Here is a 26,852-nt window from a genome sequence, read left to right on the forward strand (position 1 = left end):
TGGAGAAGGGGAGGGACAGAAAAAGGGACATATAGAATCTGAAGCAGCAGAATCTGAGCTGTCAGCACAGAGCCCGATGTGGGGCTCAAACCCAGGAACTGTGAGATCATGACCTGAGCCAAAGTTGGATGCTCAACTATCTGAGCCACCCAGGCACCCCTTCCCTGGGATTTTTTAATCTGGTGGGGCGACAGATAAGAAAAAAGGTAAAGCAAAAATGTGTAATTATGGCCTGTGATCATTGCTAGCAATGATAGCAATGGTGGTTAATGTTTCTTGAGAACCTATTAGGTGCAAGGCTTTATAGAATTTCATATACATCAACTGATTTAACCTTTAAAGCTGCTCTATAACATAGCTATCCCTATCCTTGTTTTCAGATACAGATATTGAGGCACAGATGTGAAGTATCTTGCCCAACCTCTTGTACTGACTGGCGGTAGTGACATGATTTTGAGCCAGACCCTCTACCTCTGGAATCCATGCTCTTGACTAGGGTTGGCAAACTTTTCCTGTAAAGGGCCAGGTAGTAAATATTTTAGACTCTGTAAGCCATTCAGTTTTTGTTGCACCTACCTAATTCTGCCCTTGGAGCACAAAAGTTGTCACAGACAATATGTGAGGAGTAAGAATGGCTATATTCCAATAACAGTGCATTTACCACAGTGGCACTGGGCCCCATTCAACCAGTTGGCTATAGTTTACTGACATTGGTTCCTGATCATTATCCTCAACCAGGTTCTGAGATTTTAAGCAGTCCTGTACAATATAAATACAATGTCAGCTGCATGGGTACTGTTAAACCTTAGAGTAGCCATGTTTAAAAAAAAGATAAAATGTAAAATTATTTTTTTAAGTTTATTTATTTTTGAGAGTGAGAGACACAGAGCACAAGTAGGGGAGGGGCAGAGAGAGAGGCAGACACAATCTGAAGCAGGCTCCAGGCTCTGAAGTGATGACACAGAGCCTAATGTGGGGCTCTCACTGACCATGAGATCATGACCTGAGCCAAACTCTGATGCTTAACCAAATGAGCCACCTAGGTGTCCACCCAAAAAAAGATAAAATTTTAATGTATTTTAATTTAACCTGAAATATACAAAATATTATTTCAACAGGTAGCCAGTATAAAATAATTATTGAGGTATTTCACGTTCTTTTTTGTACTAAATCTTCCAAAACTGGTGTGTATGTTACACGTATAGTAGATGTGAGCCCATACTAGCCATGTTTCAAGTGGCCGGTAGACACATGGAGCTAGTGGATGCTGAACTGGACAAGGCAGCTGTAAAGTGCTTAAACTCACCCAGGCTAGAGCCTAAGATTCTGTATTTATAAGAAGCCCCCAGATGATAGTCTTCAGTCCATACTCAGGGTAGGAAGGATGCAGACAGACACCATCTGAAGCAAATACACTATAATGGACCCGAGGGAGCAGGTGATGTAGGGTAGGCTCTAAAAACTCTTTAAAGGTCTTTGCATTCAAACTGAAACCCAGAGAATGAACAAGAATGAGAAGAACAGTGGGAGAAGATGCTCTACTCATGCTCTAGATATTTTAGATAAAGTGCACTAAAACATGCAGGCATTTAGCATTGAACATTGATGTCAGTATGGTATCTTGGGTTTTTGTTATAATGTAAAGGCAGGGAGATATACAGCCTTTGGAGGCCTCTGCATGCAGTCTTCCCCCAGACAAGAATAGATCCCCCTTCAGTGCTCCCACTGTTGCCCATATTTTCCTCACCACAGCACTTTCCATGCTTTCTGCAGGTGCCAGATTATTTTCCGTGTGGCCCACCAGGGTTGTGAGTTCTGAGAGGATAAGCCTGGAGCTTGGCCACTGCTCTGTCCCTAGCCTAAATATCAGCTATGCTTGGCAGTAAAGATGGGGCCTCTTACAGAATATTTGGAATTCCATCCAAGGTACATCTGGGCATGGACTCCTTGAAATCTTTACAGGTGGGAACTCTCCAACTAAAGATCAGAGGAGGGAAGTCTTTTGCTTGAATCAGGAAAGAAAGTGTATTGCATGGTGTGGCATGTGCTTAATGGTCACAGGCAGGTGAATCACAGGCTAAATGGCCTACAGGTATGTTAAGAGGGGTCCATACAGTAAGTACCTGTGAATCTAACAGATTTTAGAAGGAACCTTGGCTCTCCACTCCATGGTTTCCAACTCGTGTCCCCCATGAGGCTGCTGTCTCTCTTCACTGGTGCCTGCCTCGACTCCACCCAGAGCTGAAATCAGTGTTCCAGGTGCTGGGAAAGCATAAAAGGAAAGGGCAGGTGCTATGCTCACAAAGAAGAGCTACCTCACAGATCAGGCTGGCTCTACCAACGGAGCTCAGGTCTGTTAATGGGCTTGAGATGCTAACTGGTTGTGGTCAGAATACTGAGCTCTTCTGGTGGTCTTACTGGAGAGCCTCCCAAAATCCTCTTCCACCCAAGCTCTGCTGTGTTCATAGAGGGCCAACTTGCCTTCTTGTCATAACAGTTTCAGACATCTGTATGGCATTGCCTAGTCTAGAGAGACAGTAGACAGTGGTCAAGAGGACTGGTGCAGACACCAGCTGCCTGTGTTTACATCCCAGCCCTGTGCCTACTTGTGCCAGTTCCCAGACCTCTCTGGACTTATCTTGCTCCTGTGTTAAATGGAGATATTAGTGCTATCCTCCTAGGGCAGTTGTGAGGATTAATGAATATGCATAAAGGGCATAAAACAGTGTCTGAGCACAACCAGTGTTCACTGTTACTATCAGAAATTGCCTTCACTTGCATTATTGCATATGGTCCTTCCAAAACCCTTCAGAAAAAGCAGGGCTGGCTATGACATAATTTACATTAATAGTAGAAGTGAAGAAAGTGAGAAAGAAGAAAGTGCTACACCTCAAGTTGAAGCCATCTAATAATTCACCTAACATTTACTTTATCCTTACTGGGTCAGGAGGCATGGATGTGCAAGGTGACTAAAGGTGACTGAAGCACAGTAGAGCTCTCCAGCAGTGGTGGAGATAGACGTATTACAGAAATACACACCAGGGATTGAGGAGAGGAATTTTCCTGATCAAGGTGTGCAGTGGCACACTCCATGTTTTTGTAACATCATGACATTCCTGGGGTCCTTGGAGGCATAAGTATCCTTTGTGGGTTTAAAGCTGGGGCCCATGATCCCCCCAGGGAAGTTGTATGTACAGGTTATGTGTTTGTGTGCATGCATTTTTCTAGGGGAAGAACTCACAGCTTTGATCAGTTTCTCAATGGTAAGAACTCCTGTTCTAGAGGAACTCTGATGTAATTTGTGAAAATTCCCAGTAGCAAGTAGCCCATGTTTTAAGTGTAACCTTGTACCTAGATACCTCAACATTACTGGTCTAGGAGAAAGGCAGTTCTCCTGAAGACTCGGCCTCACTGTCTCTAAGACAGCCCTTTACTCTGTTCTTCCATGTAGGCATTACCAGTGATTTGCTGGTTGACCTTGAGCTAATTATTTCACTGCTCAGAGCCTGTATCTACAGTACATGGAGGTGACAGCTTCTAGTTTGCAGATTCCTGGGAGGAATTGGGTGGTTTTACTGTCTTACACACACCAGATGTTACAGGCCCTCAGTGCATGTGAGGCTTCCTTCCTTTCCCTGGTGTCAAACTTTCTATTGGATCATGGCAGTAGATACTCTTGGAGAAGTGTCTTTTCTTCTTTTCACATTCCTATGCTTTCCTTCCTTAACTGAGTTTGCATTTCTTCCCAAGAATTATTCTTATTCCATGTCTTTGGCCTTTATTGGAGCAGGCGTATCTCTGGCTCTTTCCATCTGTTATGACATCTTGGGAAGACTTACTTGTCCTTTCCTCTCTGATTGTGTTGATTAAATAGAGCGGCTATTTCATTGGTTGTTCTCCACTTATGCCTTACATAATTGGCAACTGATACTTTGGCCTATTATTCTCTCATGTTACAGGTGGCAAGAGAAATTGCACTATTGTGGTCCTTATGAGAAAAGATACTTTCTGTTTTGTTGCCCTCAGAAAGTAGGAAGCAGGGATTGCCAACATTTTTTTTTTAAAGAAAAGCAGCTGTATATAAACGTGGAAACATGCACCACCTTATGCCAGCCATTTCCAAGATTTGTTGCATTGATCTCCCAACTCCTAGGCAGAAGCAGTGTGGCTGGCATGCAGGTAAGGTCAAGGGCATGAGCTTGGGAGTCAGAAAGGCCCCATTGTAGACTCCATCCCTGCCATGTGGCAGCTGTGTGGGCTTGGACACACCACATAGCTTTTCTGTGCCTGGGCATCTGTAAGATGGGGAGTAGTGTTATATGTACCGTATTAGTTCGCTAGGGCTGTCATAGAAAACCAACACGAAGTAGGGGGCTGAAACACAGTGAAGCAACTGTGTTTTCTCACAGTCCTGGAGGCTGAAGTCTGAAATCAGCAGGGGTGTTTCCTTTCGAGGGCCCTGAAGGAGAATTTGTTTCATGACTCCCTCCTGGCTTGTGGGGATCTGCTGGCAATCTCTGGCATTTCCTGGCTTGAACACCCATCACCCCAGTCTCTGCCTTCATGTTCATATGACATTTTTTCTGTATGCATGGCTTTCTGTGTCCAAGCTTCCCCATTGTATAAGGACACCAGTCTTACTGCACGAGTGCCTGCTCTAATGACTATTTCAACTTGATTCCCTCTGTAAAGACCCAAGGTTACACTGGGAAGTACTGGGGTTTAGAGATTGAACAGATCTCTTGTGGGGCGGCACCGCTCAGTCCATAACACACACCTACCACAGAGGGTTGTTGGATGGTTAGATGAGATAATCCACAAGAAGAGTTTAACTCAGTGCCTCGCACATAGCAATCCCTTAGTACATTGCTTATTATTCGTGTGGGAATTTCTCATGCCCTAATTTCTCACCTACAAGTCTTGGAGGTTTTCAGTTTCTTTTGCTTCTCCTTTTCTCTTATTTTTCATCCACTAGAAGGCAAGTAAATGTAAAGAGAAAAGGCAAAGTATAGACCAGTCAAAACATGGAAGGTTACACCATTTGACCATCAGAACTTTTTATACTTTAATATTTCCTCAGCCTAAGCTTATATTAGTAAAAACAAACAAACAAACAAAAAAAAACAGATTTGTGTGTGTAAAAATACACTGAAATCTACTTTAGTCCAGCCTGTGTTAATTATTTGAGAAGCTTGTCTTAAATAGAATGATTTTGTTTGATGGCAAACTTTGAAACCTAAATAATTATCAGATGGCCATTAAAAAACAAAATCAAAACTAACCCACTGTCTGAGAAAACATGTTATTGGAATCAAATAAGCTGGCGGCCTAATCTGCAAATTCTGTGTGTACTGCTATGGTATCTGAAACATAATTATCAAGCTTAAGTTAATTAAACTAATGCTCAGAAAATCTGGCCTGGCAGCTTGTGGTAAGTAATTATATATACTGATTAAAAATGTAATACGCAGTGAGCAGAGGCAATGGAAACTCCATTTGAAACAGTGTGTGCACATGTACAATTAAGAAGCCACGTAGAAGAATGCCCACAATGCAAAAGAACTTGGTAGGAACCAACAGGCATCATGCCAAGTCTTCTTCAGGGTGAGGAACAGATGTTCCCCCTCACCCAATGGGAGATGGGCCGGCTCAGAAAGGGGATGTGGCCATGGGTACTCACTGACCACCCAGAGCTGACTCAGAACTACCACCTCTGCTCTAGCCTGTTCTTTCCATTTCTCTCAAGCTTCTCCTTCAAAGGATGATTAGCTGTGAGACAACTGAGGTCAGCTTCCTTGGTGATTTTCCAGATTCTGAAACAAGGAAATTGTCATTCATTCTGAGTCACAAATAAAGGTAGGATGCTTCCCTCTGTGCAAGCATAAACATACCTTTCATTTGCCCTTCTGCTTGCTCTTTGGCTTTCTTTCATTATTTTTGAAAAAGGGGAAAAGACACAACTGGAGATCCATAAGCAAAGACTAAGGACCCCCAACATTTGGCCATCTCCTTGGGTTCATCATAAGTTTATTGTATCATAAAAATTTTGATTAACTAGAGTTGAATTTCAGATTGATGAGGATTACAGAGAAATCCTATTTTGTTGTGTATCACTCTTACAGTGTGTCTGTGTGCCTGCATTAGTAGTGCCATGTGGTTGAAAGAACACAATCAAACCCTTCTCTGAGGACTGAGGATGGCTACAACTGTGCATCCTTTTGAGTGTCTGTTATGGTTGGTTGATTTGGGCAAGAAGTATTTAGTGAACACCTATGTAACTAATTCTAGTCTTTTAAGGTCTTCACTAAAGTTATTAGATTCAACTATGTGATGTTGTTTTGAAGGCTAAGGGAAGATTGAGTGTTACTAATAGGCATGGTTTTGCCCTCATAGAACCTATAATTTAGTGGGGAATATATTTTCAACACAATACATGCCCTGAAATGGACCACATGAAAGGGTCACCTGGCCCAGTCTTGGGAAAGGAAGGGAATAAATGTATTCCTTGCAGAGAATAGTATGTGTGGAAGACTGGTGGTAAAACAAGACAGGATGTTGAAAGAACCACTCCTACTTAAATAAGGTAGGCACAGATGGTGCAATGGATTGAGAGATCGGGTGAAATGGTAAATAGGAGCCTATCGTGCCAAGAAAGTCATGCCAAAGGCCAATAACTCAGGACCAGAGCATTTGATAGCAAAGGAAGGGAGACCTCCCTGGGCCACTACCTAGAATTTAATGTATACTTTTTAAATAAGAGAGGCCCCAATATATGGTTCTCTTGCTGGGATGTTCCAATTCAGAATCTAGGTGCAGGGCATGCCTATTATATTTCATTGAGGCTCCTTTTTAGTAGGGAAACATGCCAAGGCTTTCAATCTAAGACTTCAGAAAAGTCTCACACAACTCAATCTCCCCATCTTTGTTTCATTTTCTGTAAAATGGGAACAACAGTATTATGCCTCTACCCCAAAATTGATCCAATGAGATTCTGTGTGCAGAAATGCTTTAATTTAGACATCAGAACTTGGTTTCCATTGAGTAGCAGATGTTGGATGTTGTTCTATGAGAGAGGGCATGCAGGTTAAGGGAGTGAGCCCTAGAGTCCGAGCCACCCGTGAGCTGTAGGGTCACATCTCTCATCTTAACTTCCTCACCTGAAAATGAAGAAGGCAGCACCAGGGCTATTCAATGAGGCTTAAATGAGATCATCTCTGTACCAACACTTGGTACCTGGCACTTAGTGCATGCTCAATAAAAATCCATTAATAATAACAATATAATTATGCCTCATTATTTTGGCCTCCCTTCCTTTGATGCTTTCACTTCCCTAGAGCAGAAGGTCCTTGGCATTGGATCAAAAGCCTCTTTCCTTTGGCCAGGGGTCCATTTTCCACAGAGCACTATTTGTTCCTTGTGATTTAGCTGCCATTTGGCTGTAGGATTAAGTCCTGAATCTGACTCCCTTTTTAAGTAGGTGATCTCTCTCTCTCTACCCAGGGCCCAAATAACCACTTGCAAAGTGAAAAAACAGTCAATCAGTGTGTGGGGGGTGGGGGTGGGGGGTGTTGATTGGTTGATTTGCTTCTGGAATGCCAAAAATTTGGTTTGCCTGATTTATTTTTTTTTTTAATTTTGGCATCTGCAAGACACAATCTGAGTAACCATTTAGGAACACTCACAGATCTTGGACTGATAACTTGGTTACTAGGCTTCAATCTAAAGTCAATGAACTAGAGTGAGTTATTGTCAAAATCAAAAATTAAAGAGGGAGAGGAGAAAAATTACTTAGAAGTTAATGGCTTTTTTCAATGTCTCATCTATGTTTCCTACCTTAATAGCAATCAGCATATTGTTTGTGGGAAACAGAAACAGAGGAGGTAGGGCTGCAAAGCCCTTAGAATACAGTCTCGGTCTGAGAATCAGCATAAAGAAAAGGACTAAAGAGATTATGAAATGTAGAAAGCATGTGAAATTTATATTACCTCTGCAGACATGTTTATTAAAATCCAGGCGAGTATTACTTTTGCTTCGGAAATAGGACATAAGAGGAAATTTATGGAGAGGAGAATGTTTGGATGACTATCTCACAGACATAAAGCTCTTAAGGCAGAGCAGTTTTAATTAAGAACAGCATCCTGTGTGAAGTGTTATACCCAAAATAGATCCTAGGGGGGATTCAGTGAAGGGATACATCAATTTCAGACATCTGGAATCCAATTAATAACTTCAGTGCTCTTACATAGCAAATGCTACTATGTTGTAATTTTCACGGAGGTTGTCCGAATGGAAGCTGGATTTCCACAGGGAGGGAAATTGCAGTCATCCTATGTTGTAAAATCTATGTTGCCCAAGGATGGCCATGTTTGTTTTCATTCATGGCCTGTTTTGCTGTAGTTATGCTTAGTGACTAATTGAGTATCCACAAGCCCATCATTCAAGACAAGAAACTACCATTTTGACACTATCCTACACCTACACCATGATGATGGGCCCACAGCCCACCCTTTCACTTACACCATCATCTGGAATCTCATGGTCCCATTGCTTTCACTTCTTTTTACATAGTTTTAGGCATCCCTGTGCATTTTGTAAAAGGATAGATTTTTGAGTTGCTTTTTAACTTTATAACTTTAGCATCATGTAGCATATTACCTTTTATTTTTCCTTCATCATATGTTAAGATTTGGCCATACGGGCTAATTGTCTCTGTCAAACAGTCATTTTGATCACTGTGTAATATTTCATTATATGACTATATCTGTTTATTCATCTACTTTCTGAAGAATACTGATCACTTCCAGGTTCCTGCTGTTTTAATTAGAGCCACTTTGAACATTCTCATGTACAGGAGAAAACTTTCTCCCAGGTATATACCTGGATATAATATTGCTGAGTCACAGGGTATTGTGAATGTCCACTTTAGGCAATCATGCCAAACTATTTTCCAAAGAAGATGCTCCAATATATCCTCTCACCTGAGGTACGTAGTCTCTCTGGACCACAGAATTGACAGACTCAGGTGTAGCTCAAATTCATCAGCATTTGAAGGTGATATTTGTATGTGAACTTGTGCTGTGCATCCGAAGAAGCTAAGATGTATATGTAGAGGTTGGGGAAGAGAGAGTCAGACTCAGGGTGAAGACAAATGGTCTCTTGGCACAGCTTGTCAGCTAGGGTCCCACTGTCTCAGGGAGGGGTAAGATTTCAAGCCAGGGTACCAGTGCCCTTAGGATTGTTTGGACTGGAGAATTTTAAATATTGGTTTCAGACCCTGATTCTAGAACAAGAATTTTTCAAATACTTGTTTCTTTGACTTTAAATAGATACCAGAAATTTTAAGAAGCACTTTCAAGCATTTTGATCTTTTATCCTTTTTTTAAAGGTTGCTTTTTAGCAACCAAACTCCTTTAAACCCCTAAGCAGCACTGAGATGAGATTAATTAAAATATTAGGACTCTTTTTATGGGTTATTTGTGAAGTTATAACTCCCAACAATGACATTTTAAAATCAAGCTATACACACACACACACACACGCACACACACACACACACACATATATATATATATATATATATATATATATATATATATATGAATCAAGCCTGGATTTTCATATATATAGTTATATTTACTGATATGCCATTTATATAAATCCCAGGCTTGGCCCTTTCTATAGTGCCTCTTGAACATCTTAGTAGTAAATAAATGAGAGGTTAGATTCAGGAAGCTGAAAAAGGTGAAAGGATCTCTTTTCTAGTCTGATGCTTCAAAATAGTCACAAGCCTGGCATTGCATTTTAGGTGTTCACTGTAGTGAAGCTGTATGTGTATGTTTGCAGTTGCCTTACATCTGTTTTCTGTGCTGATTTCTGGATTATGGTCACTTATAGGGTATATAAAATGAGCAGTTGAGCCTATAACAAGGAAATTTCAGTTTCTTTCAAGTATTCTGGTTTTTGGTTTTGTTTTAAAAGGCATTTGAAATCTTCTGTGACAAAGATCTGCTGTCACGCATGGTAAACTTAGCGTTTCAGCTGCATCCAAGGCTTTATATCTTCATTAAAGAAGGTATTTAAATGAAATAGAGAGAGGCATTGGGGAAAGGTTGGCTCCTAATTTATTTGTGCAACTCGCAACAACGCAGCTTTGAAGGACATTGGAACAGTTCCATCAGAAGTGAATGGGTTTGTGAGTAACAGCATGTTACATTCAATGGGTGTGTAGCAGGGAGTGTGGTTTTGTAACCAAAGGCAGAACAATTATCTTGTAAAAGGAAGAAATTCATGAGCAATCTAGGGAGTGGTGAGTACCCTTAGAATATAGATCTTATGTTAGTCATTTGTCATCTGCCAACATGTGAGTCCTGGTGCAAGGCACCTGGCCAGATGGTGTTGCGTAGCTCTTTTAGCTCTACCAAACATATGGTGAATATTCGGAAAGATGCTTGTGAGGTCACCCTGTGTCCTCACTGCTCCTCGGTGGTAACCACTTGTGCCAAAAGTTTGCCACTCGTTTGCTTTTCTGTGGAAAATGTCCTATCAGGATGGCCTGGTATTAAGGACAGGTAGAGGCCCAGGAAGCAAAACTGAATCCCCAAAGTGGCATTACCTTATCTCACAAGCAAGGCTGGGCCCAGCTGTTCCAGCTGGCCTCTCCTCCTTCAGCCCTTGGAGTCTAAACTTACCACGTCTTCACTCGATTCATATTCTTCTGAGACCAGAAAAAGTAGATGCTCCACAAAGATGATGTGACTGAATCATCCCATTCCTCTCTCTTCTAGTACTTGTGCCTCTGCTACTAAAAGGAAGGGGATTTGCCTGCCTCTTTGGGTACTTCCTCATTCTGCTCCCATCACTGACCTTCGGCCAGTTCACAGACCATGTGGATACCTCTGCCCTTCCTCTGGGTATGAGTACTTGCTGAACCCTCTCAGCCTCCTTGTCACCTCCTCAGAGCAGCCTTCCCTGGCTGCATTGTCTGATGTACTTCTCTTATTCTTTGGAATGGTAGTAATCGATTTGATTTGAATAGTTGCCAATTGCCTGCCTTTTCTCCTCTAATGTAAGCCTCCTGAGGGCAATAAACCTTGTCCAGCTTGCTCACCATTGCACAGTGTAATACCATGTGGCATACATATTACTACTATTTGTTGAATAATTGAATTTTGAGTTCTGCAAAGAAATAAGCTTCCAATGCTTGGGGCACCTGGATTGTGCAACCCCCAGCCAACAGCTCACTTAGTTCAGCATCTCCAAATGGGTTTTATTTTGAGGGCTTAGTTGTTGCTGCCTGGATTGTGTTGAGCAGGATTCTGAGGCCATATCTACAATAGGGTGTGCCTGGTGGTGTGCTTCTTACAATACAGATACCCCACTCTCCTCGAGGAGAGCTCTCTTGCCTGGGCTGTGTTTCTAAAGGTTCTGTAATGGGCTTTTGGAAGAAGAATCTACACTGTAGCAGGAGCAAATATGGCAACATTCAGGAGATTCAAAAGAAATGAGAAACTGGCCCCTTGCCTTTTCTCTTTCCTCATTCTGAGTACAACAAGTTGACATCACTCTAGGAATAAAGGAGAACACTCTTGCTCAAACACCAGTATCCAAGACATGGGGTGGGAGGAGGGGAGTAGGGAAGGCCTGTGGAATATGGCTGGTGAGGAAATTGGTTTTTGAATTAACATTTCCTTTTCTGAAGTTTGCTCCATCATGAAACTCCCTTTCAGAAGCAGTTTCATTTCATTTCTCAGTGAGTGCATTTCTAGAAACAGGAGGCCTGAGGAAATCAGACTGGTAGAAATCTCTAGTCCCTGTTGCTTCACCAATTTCCTACACATTAAAAAGCCAGTAAAACTCAGCTACAATGGAGCCTGGGGTGAGGTGACAGAGATCAGTGATTATTTACTGAAAACTTGCCTGAGATGCAGTTGTCCCCTCAGAGGAGCTGCCCAGCCTGATCTCAGCTGGGAGGTAGATCTCTGTTTGCAACCTCTTTTCTTCTCTGTGCTGCTCTATCATCCCTGCTTTCAAAAATGTTAACCAAAGAAAAGTTGTCAAGAATTTACAGAGTGGATCCAATGAGTGTACTAGGAGCCTATAAACCATATTGATCCAGACAACTACTGTTCCTCAGTAGTCATGTGATGTTGGTTGAGTGATTTAAGTGCCTTGGAGACTCAGATGTTTCATCTGGAAAATGGGAATGTTGAACTTGTGCAGCCACTAAGTTGGGAGGGAAAGCACCTTTAACATATGCTTCTTGACTACATACTGGGTGTCAGACCCAGCAACTATTAAGGATACACCAATGGATGTTACTGTAATTTGGTGATTTCAACCATACACATGAGAACTGGACAGAAGACTTTCTATCAAATTAACTATTATTGAGGGATTATAATGGGAATACCAAGGACTGCTGGGTTAGCACAGTTGATTTCTCTACCCAGCCCAGGTAATCACTATTGCCATCATGGGATTTTCATCTGAAATGATTGGCCCGATTGTTAGGTGGGATCACTCTCATCCCTTATAAACATGAGGCTCATGTGGTAAACTATGAAGAAAATTTTAGCTGTAAAATTTAATCCTAAAATTAATTCAGGTTTGTATTTTACTCTATGCTGATGATTCTCGAATGTAGTGACTCCCATATCAACACCCCTGCAGCCCTTCACGGTCCAGTCCCTGAGCCCTGTTCCTCACCTGCCCTGATGCTATGTTGTAAGAAAGTTCTAAATGGTGGCAGGCCAGGAGGCAGCATGGCAGATCCAGGAAGCCCCGTCTTGGTTTACCTTTCTCAAAGATTGTGCCTCTGACAGGAAGTGACTACTTTGTTATTTTCATTGAAATCAACTGCGTAAGACCAGGAGCAGAAACCTCCCTTTGCTGAATTGCTCCTAACAAGCTTCTGATGGAAAACTACAAATTATAATGTCTAGCCAATTAAAGCAATTTTATGATGGCAGCCATGTACTCCACCAAACCTGAATTACCCACCCTGGTTTGTACAGGTTTTATAGGGTTCATGGGATACTCTGAGGACCATTCACAGTACAGTCAATTGAGTAATATCTGGTCCAAATTGTGATGCTGGCAAAGTCTCATTTGCTGCTTTGGCAATCGGCTTGACAATGTGATACTTTAATGTATAATTGGAGAAGCAATTGGGTTCTGTTATAGTACAGTGGTTTGGCATAATTATTTTCCAGTGCTGTGATTTTCTAGTTAATACTTTTGGGGGTTACAAATTCTTAAACATCAACACTCTATACTCCTTGAAAGTAGGATACCATTAATTAATATAAGAGCTTATTTCAGCATTTTGGCCTCGTTGGCAGTACTAAAAAAAAATTTTTTTTGCTTTAACTCAAGCAAGTTAGGCTTAAGTCAAAGCTTAGACAACTAATCAAATGATGAATGCTTTGTGCATTACCTGGATTTCTCTCCATAAAGGGCAATGCTTTGGACTTTGAAAACTTCACAGTGAACAGAGGGAACCAGAGGCCACTTGGTTGCACTTAGAAGTCTCACAATCTAGCCATTAGTTCAGGGCTCCAGCTCACACAGAGATTCAGAAGGGAGGCAGTCGCAGTGCCTGAGTGGCTCAAAGGGTTACATGTCAACTCTTGATTTCATCTCAGGTCTGATTTTAGGGTGGTGGGATCAAGCCCCTTGTCGTGCTCTATGCTAAGCATGGTGGAGACTGCTTAAGACCCTCTCTCTCTCTACTCCCACCACTCTGTGTGCGTTAGCTCTCTCTCAAAAAAAAAAAAAAGGGTGGGGGGAGGCAATTAACATATTTTTGCACAAAGAAATATTTGCAGAACCTCAGGGTTCTATGAAAGAAGTAGCTACCAATGGTTGGCAGTACAGACATTATTTTGCATCAAATGAAAGCAAGAGGTGATACATTAGGACACCAAGAGAGGCCAAAGTGGGTGACTAACTGCTCAATAACCAGCACCGAGAGTAACGGTATTTAGTGTTTGGGGAGGAAACTTGTGCTCAAAGGATGTTGGCTGTGTGTATGTGACAGAGACAACATCCAGAATTATGAAATATCACTCAAGTCAATCTAAATGGTCCAGGAAATCTTAGGGAGTTTGGGAAGCAGGTAACTGAAGAGAGTCACATACTGGGCAGTACAGGAGTGATTTTCATACTGGTTCAGAGCAGCCTTGAGCAGGGGAGCCAGCATCCAAGCGTGCTTTACATAAAGTGCCTGGCAGGAAGTTGTCAAAGAAATATATGCCTGAAGGGAGGCATGGAGACCCTCTCACTAACTGCACACACTGTAGCTAAGTCACCAGCACACTGGATTATGGGGCAGCTGAGCTTGCCTCCAGCCTGATGGGCCCCCTTCTGGTCCAGTCTATGCCTGCCCAGCTCCCATGATTTCTGGTCCAGCTGCTGCAGTAGCGGTCTCTAATTCATTCTCCAGCCAGGCCACTCAATGAAAAATTATTCTAAGCTTTTAATTTCCCCACTTCCCACCCTTTAATGTCTTCTTTTGCACCAAAAATAAAATTCCCATTTCTCAGCCATCCCCACAGGCTGCAAATTATCTGCCATGTCCCTTACTTTTCTAGTCAGTGACTCAACCAAGATCCCTTTTCCCTCGCTGTGCACTTCCATTCCCTCTGCATGAAATACCCTTTTTCCCTGCTCTCGATTCATGGCTTTCTAGACATTGTTAGCATCTCAGCTTCTCCATCATTTCTTCAGTGAGGCCTTTCCCCCCACAACCCCTCCCCCACCATTCTACCATCCCCACACATCACAATGCATTGGTTGCTCTTCAGAGCTCTTATCATTTTAAACTATTTTGACTTTCAATGTCTGTCCAAAAAGAAAAAAAAAAATTCTGAAGCCTCCTTTGATTCAGCCCAATAGAAACAACTACATCCACATCCTAGAAGGCCCATGCTGTAGCCTCATACTTGCAGTGACTTTGCTCACCTCAGCTATACTTCCCACCTCTGGACCATCTTTCAAGGTTAATGCTGTGCTTAATCCTCTATTTCTGACATTGTTTTACTTCATCTATTTTCTCACTTGACTCTTTACCTTAAATAAATTTAGTTTAAAAGGAAATTTGAGATGACATCATAAATGGGAGATAACCCTCAAAATCAATATGATGTAAACAAAACAATCTTATTACATTCTAGCTAGAGTCTGGATGGCTCCTCTCTTTCTGTTAGAGGTCATGCTGGTACCATAGTCAGGACATGCTAGTACTAAGACTTTTGATTAATCAGATTGAAAATGGAGTAACTTTCTCTTAGCAGGATTCAAAGCTGTTTGTGGCTTTGAATCATAGACTGGAGGCCATCTTCTGGGCCAATGAGATATCTTTCCCATCTTTGTTTTTTAATGTTTATTTATTTTTGAGAGATAGTGGCGGGGAGGGGCATAGAGAGCGGGAGATAGAGAATCTGAAGCAGTCTCCACACCGTCAGCGCAAAGCCCGATGCAGGTCTCGAACCCATGAACTATGAGATCATGACCTGAGCCGAAGTCAGATGATCAACTGACTGAGCCACCCAGCCACCCCATGTCTTCCCCATCTTTAAACAATGGAATGTTAAGGCTTCTCAAAATGGCAACTAAATTTCAGTTCTCTGACCACTCTGAGAGAAGGTCAGGCTTATGAGGAAAGCTAAGTCAGAACTCCTCAGGAAAGAGGGGTGCCAGCAGTTGAGGAAGCTAGCCATGGCATGAGTTGCAGTAGAGCTGGCATGCACCTCATGTGTTTGCTAAAGCCATTCTCACTGCCCAGAAATCACATGCTTTAAGCCCAGTGGAAATCCTGATTTTTTAAGTCAACCAAAGGCCCCACCTGGCAAGAATTACTCTCTTCCTCAGATATTCTGAGAACACTGTGATGGAACTTCTAGCCCAGTTCTTATACCAGACTGACTTATATTACATATGTATAAATCTGTCTGCCCTTTGAGGTGGTAAGACCCCGGGAGACACAGATTGTGACTTATACATTTTGACAGTTCCCATAATGCCTAGAACAGTGCCTGGAATATATCATGTGCTCAACAAAGACTTGTTGGCTATATTGAAAATAGAGGCAGAGAATTAGTTCTAAAAGAAAATTATGGATTTACTTCCGTGTTCATTGATATTATTTCCTTTTCAAGACTATATAAACACCTGTCTGAATAGAACCATCAACCCATAAGAAATAGTTTAAGCTTCCTGCTCTTTATGTTGTTTTAGAAAATAACAATGAAATATATTAACGTACTCTATAACAACACTCAAGTTTATATTCAGCACTTGCTTCTTTAAGAAGTGGTATTAAATCATTTCCCCCCACCTTCCCCAGCCTTTGAAGACAACTTGGCATTTTATTACAGGTTAGTTCCAAATCCTGAAAAACATTTAAATTATTGTGAATCATTCTTCCTACTGTATTCCATTACAGAGCCATAAAAAAGTCAATAGCCAAGGCAGTTTGAGCATTACATCAGGGAATTGATCTTTACCTCACATACCTTGTGATAGCATGCTCAATGCCCAGGAAGGAGCAGAATGTCAAAATTGACACATATCACTACTTCAGTCAGAAATCCTGTTAACACTACCTTCTCCAAAATCATTTCAGGCAGATAAAGTGAAATGACTGCAGATACATTTTTTTAATCTCTTTTCAAACTTATATGGAAATAGAATGCTCTTCCAAGAGCCATCACAGACTTCACTCTGTTGAGTGAATAAAGATTTTTTGGCTCAAATTTTTTTGCAAACTTTCTAACTCTGGTGAGCACTTTCCCCTAAAGAACCAAGTGCCTGTGAAAACAGTGTCAACTGTTCAACAGTTTCACTGTTGCCTAGAGAGGAGGTAAGGAATGTGTTGTGGTGTTGAGCACTGTCATGGCCATTTAACTTGTGTGATATGATTACCAGGAGGAAAGACGGAGCACTGTAGTGCATTGAACCCCAGACGCAGTCAACAGGAGGAAGCACCGTTCCTTCCTGTACGACTAACAAAGAAAAACACTGCCAATTAAATTATGACACACCGTCGATTGTGGAGCACACTTTGATTTCAGAGATGTGAAAATGTGGAAAAGTGTGCACCTGAGAACCACTGAGCTGTGAGGTTTAAAGAGTACTCTTCATTTCATCCAATACTAAGCCTTAGAGTGAACAAAATGCTAGCTTTGATTTTGGTCTTCCTTCGGACAGCCTGTGTCTTTTCCTGGATTCATAGCAAGGCAGGTGTGGGAACAACCCAAATGTGAGCCAAGCACTTTCAGTGTTTAGGTTTTTCGTTTTCAAATGGGGTCCCCCAGGCTGAGTTACCAGATAAAATATAAGGAGAAGCCCAGTTAAGTTTGAATTTTAGATACATAAGTAATACTTTTTAGTAAGAATATGTCCCAAATATCACATGAGATGTACAGGACACTCAGTTAATTTGATTTAGTATTTTTATTTGCTAACTCTGGCAGCCCTGATTTCAGGGTAATTTTGACTGCATTTGATCATTACCACATGCTTTTATTCTAAGACCTTGACCTTGACCTGTGAGGAGCCTCCATTGATACCTTTTTTACTCTTAACAACCTGGAGAGTTAGGGATTATTATAGGTCATTTTAAAGCTGCAAGAGCTAAATTTTCTCCTCAGACTTCAGTGCCTCACTAGAGTCGTTGGTTTGGGCCATACGAATTCTGACCATAGCTCTTAATCCTTTTAGTGTATTTAAGGTCCAAAAAGACACACGTCATTGGGGAACCATGAAGACAGGAAAGGCAAGTTTACTCCTGGACAAAACCTCTATGTCCCCACTGTGATGGGGATGGTGTATCCAGCCTGATAGTAGTAATAATAGCAGCAGCAAACACTAAGTACCACTTATTACTACTAAGTGCCAAGTACATCTACTCAAAACTCTTACTGCTCCCTTTTTACAGTGGGGGGAAACTTAGGCACAAAGAGGTTAAGGAGCTTGCCCTCTCATTGTCAAAGTCTGAGCCTAACCTTATCTTCTTGGAGAGATGTTGCTAGATGTTCCTTAGATAAGCCCTTCTCCCCCATCACTCTGTATCATAGTACTCTGTTTCTTTACCAAGCTGAAACTCAAAAGCCTTTCAAAGCAGGTCAGGCCCTCCCAGCAGCAGCCCTCCCATTTGGAAATGCCTCCTCCTTATTTGTAACAAATCATTTGGTGCCTATTCTCCCTACCTGGGTACCCTTCATATGGGCAGCAAAAGGGTCTGTTCCATTTGAAAATCCCACCCCCTCCCACCATTTATAATTAACCATTTGGTGCCTCTTCTGAGTATCCCATAATGACAATAAATGGGTCTGTTTCAGTGTTCTAGTGCCAGGGCCAGCCCTTAGCATTGTGGGGACAGAATAAATACCATGTGCATTAGTAAGCAGTCAGTGTCTTTCCCTGTGGACAGCCTAAATTAATCTGGAAGGTTCATTTGAAGTTCTCCCCTCCCCCAATAAAGCTTCCTTCTGGCATGTAGTGCCTTCTGCATAAACCAGTTTGAGGTCACTAGAGCTTACCTCTGCCAGCCTGCAATGGCTTGCAGCCGCCAGGTTCCTGGGTTGCCTCAGGAAGGAAGAAATGTACCCCAAACTACACCACGTTTAATTTCTAAGTCACCTGGGTGCCTCTTTGAAGACGCAGGTCTTGCTCATCAGGATCATTCCTGGACTCCCTATTTCTGTAGAGAAGAAAAGCAGTTGTAAAACAGGGTTTGCAAACAACAGCCTCTCTTCTATTGACAGGGTGACAAGCAATGGTCTTAAAGGGAAATGTATTATTTCTCTATGTGCATGGGCTCTATCTATACACATACACATTTCTCCCAAATGCCTTGCTTCTCAAGGAGTAAGTGCACCTCAGAATTAACTGAGAACTTTGAAAAAGCCCCCAAACCCAGGCTGTCCCCAAACAAATTAAATCAGAATCCCTGGGTGGACCCAGGCAATAGTGTTTTTTAAAGTTCCCCAGGTGAATCCAGTGGGCAGCCAGCACTACTGTTCTAAAGAAAGCCACATTTTTTCCATCTGGGGCTTTTAGGAGGGAAACCTCTAAGTTTTAAAAACCATATACAGCAGAGCTTTGCAAATATGATTAGTTTTTGTTTTATTTATTTCTCTACCGCACATAAACAACTTCGAAGTGTGGGCACAACGTTGCCATCTGTAAGGCATATGACAATAACAGATCGTCTCCTAATAACCAGGGAGGCATTAACGTTCACAGGCTCTAAATTATTTGGATTCATCTGGTATGATCTGTGGTGATGAAGCCACTTAATGCTGGGTTTCTGTGTCTTTTCAATGGCAGCACCAGAAGTGGGAAGGCCATATTTTCTGGGCTGTATATATTGTTCTTTGTCATCCTATTGAATTGTTACAAGATGGATTTATAACAGACCTAAAGCTAGTATCAAAATGAAAATTAGTTCTTGAGTAGAAAAATAGCAATCCTGTTTGACTCGCCTGTAGCGATGGTGTTCTATCTGCCTCTGCGAGGAGGGAAATGACTTCTTAATGTGGTTTTCTTCCACTAAGGAGAATTAAATCTATGTGGCAAAATGTAAAACCAGAGTGCTGGCAGCCAAATTCTGAACAGAAGATCCATGACCCTCATCAACATATTTGTGGCCCAGTTATATGCTAATGAACTTCATTTAGACTGAAACTTACCCCAAGTGGAAATATAGCTCAGCTGGAGAGCCTGGGTATCATTCCTTCACTGGTTTGCTTTGTGTGTCAAAGTTTGCTCAGAAATACTGGGGAAATTTCTCCATCTGCTCCAAGGGGCCACGTTGGGGGGAATGGGGTCTCTCTGGGTTAGATTTACAGTGATTTTGGCCCAAGATAGCAAACTCCACTATGTTAGTGGAGAGACTTTTTGCTGAGGCAGCAAGATGCTTTTCAAAGGACTGCCTTTTGGCTGGGGAGGGGACTGCGCCTGGTGGGTGGAACTGGCCACTCAGGTGGCAGGCAGCTCCTCTAGGATAGATAAAAAGGCAAACATTGTTGGGAATAACTCAGCCACTGCCTAGCTGGCTGATCTTTGACAAGCAAATGAACTTCCTCAGAGCTCAATTTCTTCCTTGGTAAAGATGGAGCTAGGCGGTGCCTGCCTTGTGTAGGGATTATGGTACAGATTAAATGAAATGGTGCAGGATGAAATAATATACATCAAAGAAACTACCGGTTCATATCATAAATACTGGCCATCATTGGTACTGTTAAAACATTTACCTCAATCTCTTCAAACGACTTACAAAATACTACACTGCACATCCTGTGAATTTATACCTTCAGCATTTTACAATGGATAAAGCCATACACAGGAATAACAAATTTAGTTAATAAAACTGAACTGCAATAGGAGATTAAGGGAGAAAATTGAGCTCTTTTAATGAAGAGCTCTGAGAACATCCTCTCTCTGGTAGAATGGAAATTTTATTTACTCTATATGCAAATCTGAGACATATACAAGATGTTTTTAAAAATAAATATGCGTATTTGAAGAGGATTTTTAAATGATTTAATTGACTTAGATCGATTGTTAATTTCTTGATGTTTTCTAATTTTTTTTAACTGTTTGCCTGCTAAAGCCTCTTTTAATGGATATGCTCTTATTTCTTACTCAGTACTCATGGCTCTTGTACTGTTATCACAGATTTTTGCTTGGGCTATTTTGCTTCACTGAACAAAACTGCTCCAAGCTCATAAGAGAGACTAAGCCAAAGAGAATAGTAGGGAAGCCATAGGCCACTTTAGAAGAATGATCATGGGTAGGTGTAAAACAGTTTCTTCATTGAATGGTGAGTAAAATACATGAATGATGCCAGCCAAGCATAAGATCAGAGAGTACTGGGGATTACTGTAAATGGGAGGAAGCTCCCCAGTCTGTGACCTCCCACTTACAGCCTCCAGCAGACAAGACAAGGCATCGAACAGGCCACAGCATAGCCTGATCTGGTTATGTTATCACCAAAGCTGGAAATGTGGACAGTTACATGACACCTCCCCATTTTCAAATTTTGGCAACCAATACAATTAAAGGACATACACCTTTCAGCCTCTGATTTGCAAATTCTGTTTAGCCATCCGCACAACACTTGTTCAGAGATCCCAAGGACCCATTACTAATAAGCCTATTCCATTGTTTTCTCCAAAGCTCCAGAAACATGACAAAGAGGAAGAGGACTCCCCAACCTTGTGGAGATCTGAGGAGGAAATGGCATCAGAAGCTGCAGCACTAAGGGTCTACTTTCAGTGACTTTGCAGGTAAAGACTGTGCCTTCATCATCACTCACAGCTTCCATGGGGCCTTGGAAGGAGACTCCCTGCCCAGGATGGGGACACATAAAAATAGGTACAGAGGAATTCAAAAGATATAAAAGCCTGAGCAGAAAAAACCCTGACCCTTGAGGCAGGGATTCCTACCTCTGGGTTTCCTCTTCCTCCCTGCCTCCATGTCACCTTCTACATAACTATCAGCTCCCTTCCAGCCACCTTCCCCTAGCCCACCTGGGTCACCATCCTGCCCTTCTCCAGTTCAATCCTGCCAGGCAGCCCAAGATCTTTTGTAATGCATACCTGATCCTTTAAAAAGTTAATACCCACTGAGAGCTCTAGTCTCAGATTTCTACATAGGCTGGAAGGGGCTTGTGAGCCAGCTGACTCACTATCTTCTGACCAGATCAGTCTTTCTTCCACTTGGGCCTCTTCTCTTCAGCTGCTATTAGGTAAATTGCTTTTGTAAATTCCCTTTAGTTTTGGCTGCTGGGAAGCTCAAGGCCACAGGGAAAGGGCAGACATGATAGAATTATCTCTTTGCATTAATGATGTTGAACTGTTGAGAGATGACAGATTTAAGATTCTGGTGGAAAGCTGTAGCCAGTTTCCTTTTTTAAAATGCATATCTGCACCAAATATTTATAGAATATCCAGGAGCTTATGGATCTTCTGAAATGTACTAATAAATGGGGTTGCCATGAAATATTGGGGGCATCCCTAGACTAAAAAATACCACCTATATTTTATCTGTCAACCCTGTTAAAAACAAAACAAAACAAACAAAACTCCTTCCATGGTCCTCAGATAAAGTGTCTCTCTCCTAAATAGTTTTTTTCCTTTTGGGAATTGTCTGCTTCATCTGGTCCTGTGTTTATACTATAAGCTGTTGAAGTAGATCAGACACAAATTAAAAACACAATTAGTGAATACTGGTAGCAACAGGATTATATAAAATTATATCCACTGCTTAGTGGTCATGATTTTTAGGTAGAAAACATGTTCATTGTATTCCATTTTCCCTTTGAAATAGGAGTCTTTTATAGTTAGTTTTTAGTATTTGTGCATTTCTTGGGCATTCTTTCCTCTGCCTCCTTTTTAAAGTATTCCAATTACTTGAAGACCAAGTATCAGCTAGGTCTCCCCCATTATTGTTCATGCATGTCCTAGTGCTCAGGCACTTGCATTCTAGAACACTTACTTCATTGGAGAATGAAACTGGAGAATGTCACTGGCTTGTCAGCTGCATTCCATTCAATTACCTGAAGGGATATAGTGTAGTGCTAGCAAAAGCTGTCTTTGATCATTTATTTCTAAACTTTTCTACTGTTCACCTTCTCATTTCTTCCTTCTTCCTTCCTTCCTTCCTCTGGATCAAGCCAGTCTAACTAAGAACACAGACCCATAGGCATGGCTGCAGATCTCCTTCTGTTCCTCTTCTGAAAGCCAGTGTGTCATTGTGGGATGTCCCATTCAAATGGGGTTGCTGTTCTTCAGACTCAACTTACTAAGCTGATCTTTTCTTTTTTTCTTCCAGTTTCTTATGTAATAGGGACTTCCAGATCAAGGCAAGAAAGCTCTAGACTTTTCCTGAGGCTTGCTGAATTGTAGGACTCTGTGTTAGAATGCATTTTCTAGACATTTTAAGAGGATTTAAACTTACTACCCAAGTTTCCTGTATGCTTTGCTTCACCAGTTTTTGCTTCTGTCATGCCTTGAGGCCTAACATCTCCTGTCTTCTGGGTGAATCAACTTGCCTTGGAAGTCTTGCCAGAAAGACATTCATCCCAGCTTGCTGTACAAACTATTGCCACAATTCCTGTGGGTTTTTTTAAATTAATTAGCATTAGTATCTCTCTTTAAAGGCCTTTGGTTACAGACCAAACAAATCACCTTCAGTTTTCTCAGCCATCGGAGGTAGGAACAGAGAAAAGGAGCGATGATGATGTGGGTTGCCAAATAGCTCAACTAGTAACTTGGAGGCTAGGGACTTAAGCATAGGGTCCTAAGATTTCACCAAGAGCACCATCATCTCCTGCAATATAAAGGGATAATATATATTTCCCCTTAGAGGCAAAGGTTTGATACCCACTCTCCTTCCTTTTCAAAATGCATCTGCATACCAAATGTTTATGTAATGTTAAGGGATTCATAGAACTTCTGAAACTTCATTAATAAATAGGGCTGTCATGCAATATTTGAATATACCTAGACCTAAAAAAATTATTCATTGTTTATGTGAAATTCAGATAAGCTTGACCTCTCCAAGGTTTCCCCATTACACCCTCAGCAGCAAGTCGGTCTTAGGCAGAGCCAGTATGAAGACACTCATGTTGCTTACCTGGAAAGACTGCACAATTCACAACACGCACAAAGGCAGGCAGGCTAGGGTTCAGCCCTGGAAAGGATAATAGTAGCCAACATTTCCAAGTTTCTAAGATACAGGTTCTATTATCCCATCTTGCAGATAATAAGAAAACTGAATCTCAATGATGTTAAGTGTTATTACAAGGTAAATAGTTCCAAGTGACAGAGTTGAGATAGAACCCAGACACTCAAACCCCAAAGACCATTCTCTTAGTCTCTGGACTGCCTATCTTGCTAAAAGAGCTCACTTTCCCAGCCAACACAGCCCCTGCATTCCAACTCTCCTTGCTTGCAAGTTTTGTCCAGACTGAACTAATTCTTATCTAGGCACCTGTCCTCTTCACTTCACCATGTGACCAAGTACCTAAGTAATATGACCTTGGGCAAATACAGTGTTTCCCAAATCTCTCTCATTCCTATGTCATCATGCCTCTCTCTCTCTCTTTCTCTCTCTCTCTGTACCAGGGTATTGTTTACTCATTATTTACCTGATTCACTTTTAAACGTTCTATGTTAACGTCAATGAAAAACAAGTATTATTTGCAATTAGAAATTAAGCATAAAAATAAATATGAAAGAAAAACAATGCTGATGAATTCCAGCTTGGCATAGTTGCTTGCCTATAGACATTGGGAGTGAGATTCATTCTCTCTTTGCTAAAAAGAGAGGCTAGCCATTGTTACAGAGGCATTCCATTCCAGAACAAAGACTCTCTATTTGACTTATTTAAAAGGATTAAAAGGGAATAATTTATTAATAGTGAGATTCAGTGAAGATCATCTAAAATTATCATAAACAGACAAATGGTACCTGTCTTTGGAAGACAGCAATGGAGGTCAGAATTCAAACCCAGAGCAAGTTGACTCCAGACCTGTAGCAATCCCCCTAAGTTAGTGCTCCCCATGTCTCTCACCAGGTATGTGGAGAAGATAAGGCACCTGAGGGGAACCAGAGTCAGCTTCCCTAGGGATAAGAGCCCAGTCTCTTGTACTTGGCTGGAGGACACTGGGCAGCAAGCCCCACATCATGCCCTACTGCTCCTGACAGGCATGCTTAGTGTCTAGGCTGATGGGATCTATCTGAAATCACTGCTTCTCCTGGGAGACCAACTCCTAGGGCTTGGCCTCCACACTGTGTTTGCCATTAGTCTATCTTAAAAACCAGTGTGCAAACCTGTACCCAGAGAGGCCCAATATGGGGAAGGGACTATAATAGACAAAAACAAAACAAAACAAAAACAACAACAATAACAAAAAAAACAGAAAAACTACTCTCTCCTGAATGTTTGGTGTGGAAATACTAGCAACCTCTCAGTAAGTAGAAACCCCTGTTTTGTATCTTCTTTACGTATAAACCCCCATTAATCCCCAAGCATGACAAGACTGCCATAGGACCACAGAGATAAACATCCTCAAACTATGAACTCTTTACTCAGCCTCTTGAAGCCATCAGGGCATCAACATTCTCTTAGATGTATAGAATTCTCTTGATCTTCCCATGTAATCCTGCAGGATGTTTTGGTGTTTTGACTACTCTCTGTATCCTTTTCCTAGCAGAAAATGACTTTAAATTGCAATTTCTTAAGCAATAGTGAAAAACAGACATTGCCTTCATCAGGCACGGCAGAGACAACAGCCCAAGTGTTGCTGAATGAAGCTCCTCCACCTGACAGATCCCTGATGAGGGTGGGAATCCCTTGGTTCTATGAATTCAACACCTGCCTTCTGCTTAGGTGAATTTGTGCAGTGGCTCCCCACATACTGGGCTGAGTTCCGAGATGGGGCTTTGTGATGGCTCTTTTGGTCTGTGTTCTGAATCACATCAGATTACAGTGCATCCATATCCCTTATCTAACTGCATCTTTCCTGGAACATAATAATTCTTTACATAGGTGTTTCATACCTGGGTGTGCTGCCTTTATACACCCGTGTTGAGCTTCCTACTTAATTGTAAAGCAATGCCATGTGTCCTAGTGAGGGAAGGCTCCCACCCCATGTTAGAACTGAGTGGGCTAGTTGCTTGTAAAGTCTGCAAGCATCACCCCTAACTCTGATAGGAAGAGCAGAGAAGGTTTCCACACCCTGTTGTGTCAGCAGAGTTCATTTGTAATTCATCAAACTCTCCTCTGTGCATGCCGTTATTTTATAGATAATTGGTTGCCTCTCATTACTCATAACAGAGCCATGCAATTTCAAAGCAACTGAGTCAGCCCAAAACAGCATTATTAGTAGTTACAGATATACTGTCGAGGCAAAATTTTGACACTGGCATTTTTGAAAAATCACCATAATTCCAGCCACTGGACCACACTTATATCATAATCATGGACAGTCGAGGTGGACGAGAAAGGACAGGTTTGCTTATTTAGCACCTGTTCTGGTCACTGAATCGTGCCTTTTAAAACATACCCCACCAGTTTGGACAAATTCTCATCCTTCTCAGAGAGGGTCTGCTCTCAGCCTAGCAGCCTCTGATGAGAAAGGCCAGAAAGTCGATCATAGTATTCTCATGTTTTCTCAGGAGAGAGGAGGGTTTTAATGTCAGCTCCTTGGCAGTTCAATCCTAAACCTACCAGGCAATCCCCATGTGGAGGTATGATTAGGACCGATGAATGTGTTTACCAACATTCATTGCCAAATTAATACAATCAAAATTTTTCTTTACCATGGAAGTACAAGAGAAGATTCTTTAAGGCTAATGACACTTTAGTATATTCAAAGCTCTTTATAAAAAAAAGTCATCATTTTAAACACAGCTGGAAAAGAGATTTTAGTTTGGGTTTTCTTCTTCTGCACTTCATGTTTCTAGAGGATTGTGCTGCCTCTCCTCTTACTCTGTGAAGACTACCTTTATAGAACCAGATTTCAGTAGTAAGGAATTAAAGACTGTGTTTTGGATTAAATATAAATCAAGTCACTATGGTCAAAATAGTGAATGAGAAACCATAGATTTATAGCAATTGTAGAAATAATCAAACCTGATGTCCTATTAAGTGGTTTATTTTGCCACAGCCCAAAAAGATGACCATCTAGTTATACTTGAAAAACTTCCCTTTATACAAATTCTGAGACAGTCTATACCCCATGGCTTCAAAATGGGTTTTAGCTTTAGATTATTTTTGTAATATTTTACCAAGATCCAGCTGTCTCTTACATGTGGCCAATAGTTCAGGCAAAATATTTC

At 41.5% G+C, this 26,852-nt stretch overlaps 1 protein-coding gene and 1 long non-coding RNA gene across 15 annotated transcripts in view; one reads left to right on the top strand and one right to left on the bottom strand.

Moving 5' to 3' along the window:
* The window catches only part of FHIT (fragile histidine triad diadenosine triphosphatase), a 1,399,071-nt gene that overhangs the window by 1,348,855 nt on the left and 23,364 nt on the right, over positions 1 to 26,852 (top strand). For all 13 annotated transcript variants that reach the window (XM_053220342.1, XM_053220341.1, XM_015065266.3 and 10 more), the window contains one exon: positions 21,184 to 21,293. In XM_053220342.1, the coding sequence (XP_053076317.1) occupies positions 21,184 to 21,285 (102 nt within the window). In that variant the 3' untranslated portion in view covers positions 21,286 to 21,293. The remainder of the gene's footprint in view (positions 1 to 21,183; positions 21,294 to 26,852) is intronic.
* The window catches only part of LOC113593582 (uncharacterized), a 328,454-nt gene that overhangs the window by 19,706 nt on the left and 281,896 nt on the right, over positions 1 to 26,852 (bottom strand). For both annotated transcript variants that reach the window (XR_008297398.1, XR_008297397.1), the window contains one exon: positions 18,543 to 18,703. This is a non-coding gene — a long non-coding RNA (uncharacterized LOC113593582). The remainder of the gene's footprint in view (positions 1 to 18,542; positions 18,704 to 26,852) is intronic.

Source organism: Acinonyx jubatus, chromosome A2, assembly GCF_027475565.1.
Source record: "Acinonyx jubatus isolate Ajub_Pintada_27869175 chromosome A2, VMU_Ajub_asm_v1.0, whole genome shotgun sequence".
Taxonomy (NCBI): domain Eukaryota; kingdom Metazoa; phylum Chordata; class Mammalia; order Carnivora; family Felidae; genus Acinonyx; species Acinonyx jubatus.